Here is a 14,081-nt window from a genome sequence, read left to right as displayed (position 1 = left end):
ATGCATGACTGTATTTAAAAATGTACTTAAGGAACACTTCTACCCTGGAAATGCATATTCATTAGGTAATATTTTATGTCTGGAAAAGAATACTTGCACAAGGTCTCATGGCTTCATGGCTGCTTAGTGACAGAATCAGAATTCAATTTGAGGGTACGTGACCCATTTTCTTTGAGCTCTCTTTCAGCATTTTTATACTGACATCATCTATACAGGTAGAATAGTATATATAGCCAAACACACACCAAGGCTGAATAAGAGGTAAGAGGGGTAAGAGATAGGTTTGAGGTTGGAGAAAACGTTGATGAGTTCCATTTAGAATTTGCAAATTAAACAGCAAATTCCATCCATCTGTAAACAAGATTCAAATCTGAGTAACTAATGTTGGAGATTTAAACTTTGAACTATCACCATAAAAAAGGTGAAGCCAGACTCTCCATGAGAGAGACAAGAACGAAAGGCGGCAAATATCAAAGTGAAGAGAAGAGAGCAGTGAGCACCCTGACAGCTAGGGAAACAACAGAAGCTGGGGATAGTCAGATTTGCTGTAAGAGGACAGAGAGCATTTAATTACTTAAGAGACTGGGCCTATGTTGCCCGGGTTAGACTTGAACTCCTGTGCTCCAGCAATCTTCCTGCTCTCAGCCTCCCAAGTAGCTGGAACTACAGGTGCATGACACCATGCTCAGGGTAAAATATATTGAATTGCAGAGGAATGAGAGCAGGAAACTAGCTAGCCCTCTTGTCTCTTTCAAACCAGCATTCCCCAGAATTGGAATTTCTACCTACATTCTCGATCTTCTTAGTGTTACTCAAATTTTACATGTGGAGAAATCAAGGAAACTAAAGGCTTAATGACTTATCTAGCACATGGCATTGGGGCTCGTTTTACATTATTCTATTCAATAAAAATATAGAGGTTTCGACCAGGCGCACTGGCTCATGCCTGTAATCCCAGCACTTTGGGAGGCCGAGGAGGTGGTTCCCGAGGTCAGGAGTTTGAGACCAGCCTGGCCAATATGGTGAAACCCCATCTCTACTGAAAACACAAAAATTAGCTGGGCATGGTGGTGCCCGCCTGTGGTCCCAGCTGCTCGAGAGGCTGAGGCAGAATTGCTTGAACCTGGGAGGCAGAGGTTGCAGTGAGCCGAGATTACGTCACTGCACTCCAGTCTGGACAGGGTGAGACTCTGTCTCAAAAAAAGAAAAAAAAAAAAGGGGGGGGTTTCATACAAAGGACCATACCAGGTGCTATGGACTGAATGTGTCTCGCCAACATTCTTATGTTAGAGCCTAATCCCCAGTGTGATGGTATTTGAATGTAGGGCCTTTGGGAGGTAATTATTAGGTCATGAGGGTGGAACTTCATGAATGTCATTAGTGACCTTCTGAGACCTTGAGCGATGATCCCTCTCTAGGTCATATGAGGATACAACAAGAAGGCAGTTAACTACAAACCAGGAAGCAGGTCCTTGCCAGACAGGATTTACCAGCGCCTTGATCTTGGACTTCCAGTCTCCAGAACTGTGAGAAATGTTTGTTGTTTGACCCACCCAGTCTATAGTATTTTTGCTATAGCAGCCCAAGCAGACTAAGACACCGTAAACGGGACACCCTTTTCTAAACCTAGCCCTTACTAGTAGAGTATGATCAAAGTCTGAGAGAGTATTAGTTCAGAGCAGCAAAAAGCACAGATGTACCATTATCTTTGAGGTTCACATTCCTATACCCAGCAATCCCATTAAGGCATTAGGCTAGGAGAGCTCTTTATACCAGGGATTATAACATCATGGGACTCTAGGATCCAAGCAAGTAACATGAAGGAGCAAAGTGGACCAAGACATGTTGTGACATCACACGTTCTTCAGCTGTTCCTCCATTTTCATTATATAAAATCTTACATATAAAATTATATAAAATCTTATATAAATTCTGTCTTTGGAAGAAATTACTCATGCCAATCCTAGGAAGAAGGAAGCCTCTGCCCTTCAGGACATAAGTCTAAGCTGATACTTCAAAATGTGACAACAGAATTCTCTGACCCAGTTTTAACAAAGGATTTTATTTTGTTCCCTAAAAAGTAAAATCTAGAAAATAGCAACTCACTGCAAGAGTTCTATAATAAAACATTTTCAACCATTCTCTCTTCTCTTCACATGGTGTACTCTTTCATGTACATATCATCGGAAAGCAGACTGATAAATGCAAACTCTTTGTGAAAGGCACATGGCACTAGCATTCCTCACACCTGCTACACATCCTTGGAAGCCAAGGGAAGCCTTTTCTGCAATCTCCCCATTTTGATAGAAACTTATCACACATTTTTATAGCAAAATATTTAAAGGTCTCTTCCCCTGCTCTTCACTTATCTACTAGAAAGGTACAGAATTAAAAAGCTTTTTTCCCCGAGTTGTGATCAAAACATATTAAAAGAATATTAAAGCACATCTGGGTTATTCTAGAAGTTCCTGGGTTTTATACTTGGATATTTACAGAGGAAGCTGAACCTCAAGTTCTGCCACTCTTCAAAATGGGTGACAGAAGAGAGGACGTGATAGGATAGTTAAAAAAAATGATAGTCATTCTCTGATGCAGAGTGAAGCAAGCTTTCTCAACCATCAACCAATATGACCTCATTGGTCACAAGCCCTGCAGAGATCCAACAAGATTTGAGTTTTAAATACAGAACATATTTCAAACAGAACCAGTAGAGTGCTGATGTATGAATGGAATTGGTTGCTGGTGAAGGCAGAGAGTAAAGAATCCCAAGAAACTTTTAGTGCCATTTTCATTTAATAAGCCATTGGTATAGCAACCTAAAAACCTTGGCTGTGATGACACCAGGATGTGGTTATGGAATTGCTGCAGGAAAACATGATTGGCAGCGGACATCCTCTGGCTCACAGCACTAACTTCTCCAAGAGAATTAAGGCTGGGGTGTGTAGCGGAGATATTTCTTGCCAGATGGGAGCTCTTTGGTGAAGACTCCTTTCGGGAAAAGTTTTTTGGCTTCTTCTTCGGGGATGGTTGGAAGGACCATCACGCTATCCCCATCCTATTGAAAGACATTGAGAATGGTGAAATTCAATCTCATAGTGAAGCTTCAAGGCCTTCATGAATTAACTTTAGAAAAGTAGCCACAGGTGCTAATGAGACTAATCAAGTGTTCTTCACTCTTCCCCTCTTTGAGGATTTTGTTTTCCAAGTTGATCTTTGGCACTTTTGGCGGGAAAGTAGTTACCCCATATTAACAAGAAACAGCCGTTTTAAACCCAGTAACAGCCGGCCACCACACTTTACATTTAATTCTAAGTGAGTATCATGGCCTGCAAGCCCTGTGTGATGGAATCCTGCCTCCTCTCGTCTCTTGTCCCTCACTCCACCTTTTGCGGCTTCTGCTCCAGGCATGCTAGCTTTCCTTGTATTCCTCCAACATGCCAAGCTCATTTGTAGGCCCAGCTTCTTGCACTAACTGCTCCTTCTGCCTGTAGTGCTCGTCCCTCACAAATACATATGCCTTGGTCACATCTTCTCTGTGTCTTTCTTCCCAAAAGTCCCTTCAGAGACAGGCATTCCTTGACAGTCACTCTCCCACCCCTGTACTGTTATTCTCCCCATCTGTGCTTGATTCTTCCCTGTAGCACCTGCTATTACCACTTAATAAACTTGTTTACTGCTTGTCTCCACTCACTGGAATGGAAGTTCTATGAGGGCAAGGACCTTCTATTGTTCACTGCTATCCCCCCAGTTCACTACTATCTGCGCTCAATAAGTACATAAATCAGTAATATTAAATTAACTAGTGGATACAGAATTTAAGTGATTTGTCTGTCAGAAAAAACCAAAACAAAACCTGGTATTCAGGTTAGCATTATTTTAAAAATGTAGCAATGTTAAGATACTCTTGTGATGTTATCCATGTCTTAAAGACTAAAAGTGTATGAACAAATTTTGGAGAATTCTAGCACAGGTTTAAAAGAATGAAGCTTAAGAGAAATGAAATACTTAATGACATTAATACACCAGTATTTTTATATCCATGACTTAACAGAAATGGCAAATCGAGATTGTGCCATAAATACTGTGCCATCAGGGAAGGGTTAGATAAAAGTGTGTGTGTGTTTTTTAAACCTTCTATTAGGAAAAGGAATCATTCTGACCAATAATTTTTCCAAATTATCTAAAAGTCAGAAAGCCATACAGAGAGTTTGTGTTATACATAAAAGGTGTTAGTTATAAAACCTTGAAAAGGGCCTGTGAGCAAATCTTGGACTCAGTCATGAGGAAAAATCCTCCCAGTGTACTTGCGTGCTAGACACAGAGATCCAGGTAACACAGACCTTGAAGTTGGCCCTTTAGAGACTGGCCCTTCAGGCAAGTACAGAAACTGCTTTTTTTTTAAAAACATCTTTACCTTCCAATCAACTGGGGTGGCAACCCTTTTTTCTGCCGTCAGCTGGAGAGAGATGACTACCCTGAGAATCTCATCAAAGTTTCTGCCAGTGGTAGCTGGGTAGAGGATAGACAGCTTCAGCTTCTTATCAGGACCAAAAACAAACACCTGCAAAGCACAGAAAGGCATAAAGAGGAAGAGTTCTTTGAGTGTGTTTGATGTTAAAGCCACTTAGAAAGCTCTGCAGTCATTAAGAATTTTCAAGGGTATAAAAACAAGACCAAAACAAAGCACCAAAAGGATACACCAACTGCTAATGTGGATGGCTGGAATACAGATACTTTTCTTCTCTCTGTTATTTTCTAAACTTAGAAGGGAATTCCATTTGGTTCTGGCTATCCCAGTAAGAAAAACTGATATGCAAATTTAATCCAGGAAAGGCTATGTCCGTTGGGGATGACTATCATAAAAATAATACTAATGGGAGTTGATATTGTTCCTTGAATAGTTGTGCATTTATTCAGATGAGGGATCGGGTTTGTTCTCTAGTGGACAGAGGACAGAACAAATAAAAATTTAAAAACAGAGCTGCCTTATGAAGAAGGATATGGCCAATCACTTTAAAGACAGGGTGGTCAGGAGAGCTATGAAAAGGTTTCTCAATTCTGGAGGACATTTTAGGATAAACAACTTTTTTTTTTTTTTTTGTAGATTTCCATGAACTATGAATTAAGCAGTTGAAAAATTTAGTTGAAAATTTCAGCCACTTTGCATCAGCATTACAGATAATCAGTGATATTGTTGCCAATACACAGTTATTTCATAATTGTAGATACTCCCCTATCTCCTCTAGCTGGTACGAGCATTTACATGGACATACAGCCTGATCAGTTATGCTGACTACAAAATGAATTTGTATGACCTACCACACGAGCTGTCACAGGCATGCCCTTTTCATCCTTCTCTGCTGGATCCAGCATGCCCAACAGGATGGCAAGGTCCCGATTCTTATCATCGATGATGGGAAAAGGTAACTTTTCTGTGGGCTCTTCACAGTTGTAAGCATTGATATCCTGAAACACAAGTAAAAGGGGAAAGAGGAATCTAAACTTAACACATGCTCTGAATTTCATCAGTTAACAGCCATCACCTTGCAAGACAGGAAAGAGGACCAAATCACAGTAATTTTCTTTAAGCAATTTTAATTTTAAAAAGTGAGTAAATCAACACTTTTCATTCCAATTATTGCCAGGAATAACAGCAGAGTACAGTACTTAGGTTGTAATCATGGACCAAAGCCATTTTCATGCCCAGTTCTCTTAAATTCAGCATGCTTCCACTGCCATGAGAAAACAGCAGCAACCCCTTTAACATTGCAATAATTTAGTTACATCCAAATACAAGGCACCTCTGGATACCCAAATACTGTAAAAACCATCAGATACAACAGGTTTGTTAAATCCATCACATCTAGAAATAATACCATATGTAAAGAAAATCTTATAGCTCTGGTCCCTGCCTCAAAAGCACCCTGACTCAGATGTTAAGTTACAAGACAAATAGTAAGAAATGACAAAAAACAAACAAACAAAAAATCACAAAACAAAGCAAACACAAGAATGGAGAGTTGAATATATACTTGAAGGACAAGTCAAAAATAAATGGGTGAAAAGGCAGAGGTAAACCTAAACTAGGGTGAAATTCAAACAGAAAACAAAGCATTTCAAGTCTGAACTAAGGAAAAATGATATGTCTCCCTCCTTCCCTAGTAAAACTTTACTCATCCATTTATTTCTACTTTTTCTATCCCTGGAAGCTTTTGGAGAAAAAAAAAAATTAGTTTTGTTATTTGATTAAGCATTGATATAGCACTTAAGGTGGGCTAAGCATTATGGTAAGTACATGTGGAATACAGATGAGTAAGACATGGCTCTTGCCTTCAAAGGAACTTCTAATTTGGTTAGAGATGATTCCAGCATGAAGCAGCAGCAAATGCAAGACTAATGTTAAAAGGTGGACGGTAAATGCTGAAGTACTGAACACTCCCATTTGTAGGACTCCAAGAGTTAGAAAAGGCTTCAAGAAAAGAATAGGACTTTTATCTGGGCCCTTGAAGGATGGGTAAGATTTTTCACAGAGAAAAGAAAGGCATTCTAGGGAGCAGAACTACACACACACATATATGTGTATATATATATATAAAAAATTTTTTTTTTCTTTTTTTTGAGACAGAGTCTTGCTGTATCACCCAGGCTGGAGTGCAGTGGTGCAATCTCGGCTTACTGCAACCTCTGCCTCCGAAGTTCAAGCAATTCTCTGCCTCAGCCTCCTGAATAGCTGGGATTACAGGCGCCCGCCACCACACCCAGCTAATTTGTTTTTGTATTTTTAGTAGAAACGGGGTTTCACTATCTTGGCTAGGCTGGTCTTGAACTTCTGACCTTGTGATCCACCTGCCTTGGCCTCCCAAAGTGCTGGGATTATAGGTGTGAGCTAGTGCACTTGTCCAGGAACGATATTAATGAAACATGTGGGCAACTCTGTACATAAACTATTGATAGGAGAGTGAGGAACTTAGTTGGATAGAGTTTAGCAAGTAATGGAAAAAATGATTTAAAATTGGAATCAGGTCTATTATGTGTAGGCTTGAAAGTAAAACAGGAGCTTGGTGGCATAGCAGATACAAAACCATTGTGGATTTCTCAACAGAGATGTAACAAATGTGGCATTGATGAGCTCTGAAATGGATAACAACAAATTCTTATTATTTATTTATTAATTTTTTTGAGGTGGAGTCTTGCTCTGTCGCCCAGGTGGAGTGCAGTGGCATGATCTCAGCTCACTGCAGCCTCCACCTCTTGGGTTCAAGCCATTCTCCTGCCTCAGGCTCCTGGATGACAACACATTCTAACATTCTTTCATTTTATTATCTTAACTTTCTGTTGTCACTGGCTGCCTATTAAGTCACCAGAGCTAAATAATAATTAATATAGTCTCATGCTAGAGGCAGATTATTATATATCAGGTGTATGTCAAAGTTTGGGCACTCCTTCTGGTAGTTCAGACTTTTTTCCTATTCAATGTAATCACAATTGTGAAAACTTCTAAGGCAGAAGCTCAGGGTAAAATAAACCTGTGTATGCTTCTATACTTTAAAAGCTATTCTATAATGGGCTACAAACACCTCCTTTGGCAATATGTCACTTTAATTATTGCTATGCACTAATTCTCTACTCTGCCACTTGCATGATGGACACTATATTACACCCATGAACACCAAAGAAAGTATCCTAAATTATTTGGCTTTATTCTATCCTAAATTAGGCTAAATCCTACTTTTTATCATCTTGTATTAAAAAGACCATTGATTTGAGATTCAAATCTCATTGCCATTGGGCAGTCTTGGGCAAGTCCCTCCAAGTTTCTAAGTGAAAAAAGTATTCTCAACTGCAAAAATGAAAATGAAAAATGATAGTGAAAACTACAGTTACCACTCACTGAGAAATGTAAGGAATGAAAAAAATTCTATTTCAAGATAGATAACTGCCCTTCTTTTTTCTCCTACACATGATTCTTCTAGTCTCAGATATTTAGGATTAACTAGTGTTAACTGCTATAGGATGCAGCCACAGATCCCTAACTCACAGGTCAATACATCTTTTATTCAACTACACATGCTTGACACAGTTTCTAGTATACATCCCTCAAAAAGTAGTTACCATTATTACTTAACCGCATGTTGTAGTGAAGTCCTTAAAATGTTTTCAAGGTAAATTCAGACCACCAAATTTATTGTTCAAGTAAATTCTTTTGCTAAAAGTAGGTATTTCCTTCAGTTAATTCATTCAACAAATACTGACTGATCACCTAAGACGTACTGAGTAGTGAGCATCGTTCCAGCAGTGCACAAAACAGGAGTCTCTGTTCCTGCTGAGTTTACACTCTACTAGGAAGAAACAAACTAAATAGGTAATATGCAGAGTATTTGAGTGCTGAGGAGGAGGGGATAGTGAATGTGAAAAGGAGTTATCATTTTAGATAATGAGGACAAGAAAGCCTTTGATGAAATGTCCTGTGAGTTGAGACCCAAAAGAGGTGAGGGTAAGTCACACAGATCCCTTGGGAGTCAGTCTTCCATCCATGATACAGGACATATCTTGAAGGTAGAGCTGACAAGTTTGAGGATAAATCAGATGTTATGATGTGAAAAAACATGAAGAATTCAGAATGGCTCCTGGATTTGGGGCGTGAACAATTATAAAAATGCAGTTGCCATTAGCTTAGATGAATAAAACTCTGGATTTAAGAATGAGGCCTACTTAGACATGCTAGGTTTGAGATGACTGGACATCCCAGGAGAGATGCTAAGTAGGCAGTGGTTACATGAACCTCAAAGCGTCTGGCCTAGAGATGAAAATTTGAGAACCACAGCACATAGATGGTATTTAAAGGCATTTCCAAGGGAAAGAGTACAGACAGAAAAGAGAGGAGGTCCAAGAAATAAGTTCAGGGTAACTTCAGCATAAATTAGGAGTTGGGAGAGGAAGAATCAGTGAGCAGGAACAGCTAGGATGTGGTGTCCTAGAAGCCAAGAAAGGAAAACAGTGATCACCTAGGTTGAATGCTGCTGGCAGGCCAAGATGAGGTCTGAGAATTGACTGACCAATGGATTTAGCAATGTGATCACTGTGTGGTTCAACTGAAATTTTCAAATAATCAGTGAACTTTGAACCTAAAGCTTACTTGTACCTTAACCTCAAAAACCAAGGACTCTATAATTTATAACTTGACCTATAATCTCAGGCTCAAAGTTCATGCCAATTGATACTAACCTTGCTCCAGGCAAGATGGTCCTCAACACTGTCTATTGAAAGGGCAATCAACTTAACATTCCTCTTGGCAAATTCTGGTGCCAGCTTTGCAGCTCTGCCGAGCTCTGTGGTACACACTGGGGTAAAGTCCCGAGGGTGGGAGAAGAGAATGCCCCATCTGAAAGGAAGAAAAACAAGGTCACAGTTGAATGAAGAGTTATCACCAACATCACAGAGAATGAAAAGTCACAACTTCTGAATCAAAAACAGGCTTTCTTTTTTAAATGAATGCTTATGACGATATTTACTTCTAAACTTTTCTGTTGAGGAATGCTTTTCAATCTACTTACCTCTAGAGAAGCCTATGCTTATAGCCCGATTTAATCAAAGATATGAAATTCAAGATGACACATATTTAAAAAGACTAATTTTAAGGTGTTGCTTCCTTTAATAATTATGGTGCCACCCTGACTCCTTTTTGGCTAATAAAATCTGTGCTGTTCAAGCCAAGTAGCTTACTGAAAAAACTTAATTATTTCTTCTTATCCTTTTCTACATTTTTTCTAGCACAGACCATGACATTCAGCTCCAATAATGGATGTCCCAGTATGCTCTCAATCCAAACAAATGCCTGACTACAATAATAAACAGATTATGTAATCTGAAATAAATAGGTTTCTATCCTCTATTTATATGTAAAAATTGAAGTCGACACTTGGTTTCTTCGAAGCAAGTGGATACAAAATCTTGTAAAACCACTTTACTGATCTAACCTGCCAAACAGGACACCCAATATTTATACTCTGACAAAACAGTATCACCTTAACAGTTTTACCTATCTCTTCATTTGCAGTTTTTCTTCTTTCTTCAGACCAAGCAGGTAGAATTTTGATAGCCTACAATGTAGATTTCTACAATAGCAAATTCCTAGGTAAATACTAAGATCTAAGTCATCATTGTCTAAGATTTTATAGATTTTGAGCACGTTTCAAGCGGCCACTAAGAAAGCTGAAGTACCATTTCCTTCTCCTTGGCAACAGAAACTACTCTTTCAACTGAAAAGGAAAATTGAACACTCAGTTCTCCACATCCCCATCAATTTAAACTATCCTAAACCAGATGATTTAGGCAGGATCCTAAACTAGCAGATAACTAAATCTTGCCTAGATGCCAAGCTGACCTTTCCGAAGTTTCCCTGAGTACAGAGAACAAGCAAAGACAAGGGCACCTCCTTCCCACTTACAGCTTCCACTCAACTCCCAAGGTTTCAAGAAGGAAAAAGATCTTCTTACGAAAAGGATGGAGGGCCCTATGGCAAGACTGGGAAGAAAGCTAATATATATTTTTTAAGATTGTGGAGGTGTGCACTATGTTCACTTTATTATGAAGGGCAAAAGGAAGAACATAGAGTATATCTTTTGAAGTAGATAATATCACTATGAGTAAAATCTAGGCCTTAGATTCTATGGAAAACAATCTATTTAATGGTTAGATGAGACTTAACAGAAGGTCTCCAAAAGTTGAGAAGAAATGGAACAGGGCGTTTCCTCCTGTATTGTTAAAGGGAGGATGAATTAGAAAAGTTAGGAGTTCTTTTTCCATTGTCAGTCGGCAGAGACTGTTTTGCTGAATCATGCGAAAGGAACTGGTTTTAAGCCAGTTCACGTCCTTCCCTCCCTCAGAAGTGAAACTCCAGTTTACCTCGTGGCTACAAGTAGGATAAACTCCAAGAATGTCTCACCTTGGCCTTTCTTTCCCTCTAAGTCTTCCTACTGCTGCACTTAAGAGTAATTCAGTGACATTCTCCCGTTTTCTTTCTTACCCATTTTCAAAAGACAAAAGGTTTCCTCCTTCAAGAGAATGGTTCCCATTTACTAAGCCCCAGAAGACCCCGGAAAACACATATTTTGCGTAGTGAAGATGTGCTATGAAGAAGCTACTTCTACCACTTACAGAAACAGTGATAAGGTCCAGTAAACTCACCCAATGTAGCACCCAACCTCTTTAGTTGTTTACAATGATCAGGGGTAAGGTAGAGAAAGATATTTTAATTTTTTCTCCTCAAAAATACCTGGATCAAAAATTGACAGTCTGACTTGGGATCATATACAGAATAGAGTTTGGAAAAATCAGGCAAAAATCCATGTCATAAACATATAAAAGGCTCAAACTTCTCTTCCTGGTAAGGTAGGGAATACTACGCCTGATCCTAGGCAGACTTGTCTATTAGTTAATAAATGCAGATATTTTTATCGTGTTCCTAACTATGGCTGATAAAGTACCACTTTTGATCAAATCTAGATGGATCTAGAGGCTAATAAACATTAACGAAACCCCAAAAAAGTATGGTTAGCTTAAAAAGCAACAACATTTCTAATTGTTGGAACAGTTAAATATGTTTTATGCTAATATTTAATCTACACAAGCTAAGAGTTCTGGAAATAGTTTATGTTTCATGGGGGTGAGGGCTGAAGGCAGAAATGGGAAGGAACACAACTCTAAAAATCCCAAGGATTACTGGAGAAATACTACTACCTAGATCCTAAGTATAAGACTGGCCATAAGCTGTATTTCTCAAGTATTTTTCTGCGTTCAAGGTTTGAATATTCAAGTTTTCAACCTTTTTCTGGCCTAGTCCTATCTTTCACAAAGCTTTTTCCTCTATTCAGTGGCTGGAAAAGGGACCTAAGAGGTTGTAAGGGTCCGGGTAGGCACATGATGTGTAAGAATCTCTCCCTGGTTCTCTGCACAGCCCTGTCCAATCATTGATTAATTTCATAAGCCTCTCTCTTTGTCTCCCTGGATACTGTACATAAAAAGGATATAAACTGGGGAAGAACTGTCGTCAAACCTCGGAGCCCCACAGTGTAGTGGGACCACTAGAACTCCAGAACCATAATATAACTAGACATGCCTGGAATGCTTCTGATGAAAACTAAGCAACTTCCAGTTTGCTAATCCAGGAGCTGCCAAAAAAAAAAAAAAAAAAAAAAAAAAGGCAACACTGATTCACTACTCCTATTCATAATGGCAAAACTGCCAAGTCAGATCACAGGTCATCAATTTGGCTATCATCAGCAAGCTTATGTGCTGGAAGCAAGGCAGAAAGTGGAGAGGACAGTGAGGCGCAAGCCACTGGGAAACAAAAGAGTCTCAAAGTTGGGAGTACACGTGTCCTGGAGCCTGGAACGGCCATCACTAGCAAGAATACGCTACTACAGCTGAACGGCGTCAGAAAAGCGTGGCAAGTTCTGGAATCTCTGAAGGCACACCTACACAGAGTGTTCTTGGCTCTTCCTAAAGCTGTTATCAAATCATATCTTGGTCATTGAAGGAGGGTCTGGACAAAAAGTCTTTCGGCCACCGATTAGGCAGCTAGTGGTTTTAAATTTCACATTTTGTGCCCAGAAGCCTGCAAATACCCTGCACCCTCAGATAATACGTTGGCCTTCCTGTAACATATAGCCAGCAGCTGTGTCCTCCGACTTTGGCTTCAGACACCCATCCTCCCCAGGGAGCAAATTCCAGAACGGAGGGTGGGAGGGAGGGCGGTGCGACCCTGGGCACTAGACCGGGGAAGTGATCGCCAATGCCGACCCGCCCCTGCGCCCTCGGCCTGACCACGCTACCTGCAGTTTACTAAGACGAGTTCAACGGACAACAAACCCTCCCACGGGCAGTGAGTTTCCAGAACCTGCAGAACCCAATTTTGTCCTCCCCATCCCCCACCTTGGCGTGGCCTTGCCCAGCCACGCCGGAGGCGGGGAGGCCTGGAGGGATCCAGTGGCTCGCGCAGGGCAGGCTGAAGGGGTGCCAGCTCCCGGGGGCGCAGCCGACGCTGAGCAGGGGCCACACGGCCTGGCGCGCGCCGAAACCGGTGCGGGGGAGGGGGCGAGCGGCGCAGGGGGCTGAGCGGCAGGGAGGACGGAAGGGAGAAGAAATAGGGAAGGCACCTCCGAGTCCAGGCGCAACCAAGGCCAGGGCAGGGCTACGCGGTGGCCACTTACGAGTCTCCCAGAAAGTCGTGGAAACGGATGCGGCCGACGGTGGTATTGGCCTCAAAGTTGGGAGCCTCGTCCCCGAGAAGCAGACCTCCGGGCATGGCGGCGGCGATGAAGAGGCGCCGCTGGGACAGCAAGCAATCGGGTGGTTCTGGCGAAGAAGCAGCCGGTCCCTGCGCGCAGAGAAATAAACGAAGGCGCGAGGGGCGGGTACTGGGGCGGCGGGGGCGGGGCCGCGGGAGGCTGGCCGCTGGGGGCCGGGCCGCGGGGGCGGGGCGGGGCGGGGCGCGGCGGGGCGCGGGGATGGGCTGGGCTGGGCCGGGCAGGGACGGGGCGCGACCTGGACAACCGCGGTCGCTGTCCGTGGCGCCGCTGGGCCTGCGACTAGGTGGCATCCTTCGGACACTATAGGCCGTTTCTGCACACGTGATGCGGGGCTCAGTCACGTTTCCCCCTGGAGGCTTGAGGATGCGCCAGGTTTGACTCTGCAGGGCTTGCGCGCTTTGGGGGTGGAAGGAAGAGGAACGGAGCGGCCAGGCGAGCCCCAGGGTGGAGAATCGCCGGGGCGCGCAGGCTGTGGCGGCTTCGCACAGCCGCCCTGGGCGCTGCACGGATCCGCGCGCACGCTCCTGCGCACCCACTCGCGGCCAGCTCCCTACAGAGGAGTGGAGTGACTCCTCGACTCCCATCCCTCTTTTAGTGTGAGCGTCTGGAGTCCTGACTGTCCCAGCCAGCCCAGCCACGATGAGCTGTCTAAGAGGATGTGGTAAGACCCAGAAGTGTGGGTGACCTTATGTCAGAGGAAGTGGTTTTCTTATTGCAGCAAAAATTCCCGTACCAACGTCAGTGCTAGGGTAATGTAACTAAACTTTTATT

The 14,081-nt window shown here is 42.1% G+C and overlaps 2 protein-coding genes and 1 pseudogene across 11 annotated transcripts in view; 2 read left to right on the top strand and 1 right to left on the bottom strand.

Annotated features, from left to right (window-relative positions):
• Window positions 1–2,046: 2,046 nt before the first annotated feature.
• On the bottom strand, window positions 2,047–13,369 carry PRDX6 (peroxiredoxin 6). Its single transcript, XM_045397714.3, has 5 exons — window positions 13,212–13,369; window positions 9,226–9,382; window positions 5,320–5,466; window positions 4,415–4,561; window positions 2,047–3,055 (listed from the first exon to the last, which is right to left on the bottom strand). Exons 1-5 carry the CDS (start codon window positions 13,304–13,306, stop codon window positions 2,927–2,929), a joined length of 675 nt encoding a protein of 224 aa, XP_045253649.1. The 5' UTR covers window positions 13,307–13,369; the 3' UTR covers window positions 2,047–2,926.
• Window positions 13,370–13,510: 141 nt separating this feature from the next.
• Window positions 13,511–14,081, top strand: part of TNFSF4 (TNF superfamily member 4) — a 277,633-nt gene continuing 277,062 nt past the window's right edge. For 4 of the 10 annotated variants that reach the window (XR_010580561.1, XM_065527173.2, XM_045398094.3 and 1 more), the window contains exon 1: window positions 13,511–13,971. The gene's annotated coding sequence lies outside the window, so the exon portion shown is untranslated. Of the gene's footprint in view, window positions 14,060–14,081 lie in introns of all 10 variants that reach the window. The other 6 variants (XM_074014474.1, XM_074014672.1, XM_074014541.1 and 3 more) reach the window with 3 other exon arrangements.
• The window catches only part of LOC107128902 (T-complex protein 1 subunit alpha pseudogene), a 96,865-nt pseudogene continuing 96,294 nt past the window's right edge, over window positions 13,511–14,081 (top strand).

Source organism: Macaca fascicularis, chromosome 1, assembly GCF_037993035.2.
Source record: "Macaca fascicularis isolate 582-1 chromosome 1, T2T-MFA8v1.1".
Lineage (NCBI taxonomy): Eukaryota > Metazoa > Chordata > Mammalia > Primates > Cercopithecidae > Macaca > Macaca fascicularis.
This window is presented reverse-complemented; position numbering and strand designations above follow the sequence as displayed.

Coding starts and splice junctions, on each gene's coding strand:
- PRDX6 (XM_045397714.3), bottom strand. CDS start 13,306: ATGCCCGGAGGTCTGCTTCTCGGGGACGAGGCTCCCAACTTTGAGGCC. Junction 9,383..13,211: donor CACGACTTTCTGGGAGACTC/GTAAGTGGCCAC, acceptor TCTTCCTTTCAG/ATGGGGCATTCTCTTCTCCC. Junction 5,467..9,225: donor ACCATCTTGCCTGGAGCAAG/GTTAGTATCAAT, acceptor CTTGTGTTTCAG/GATATCAATGCTTACAACTG.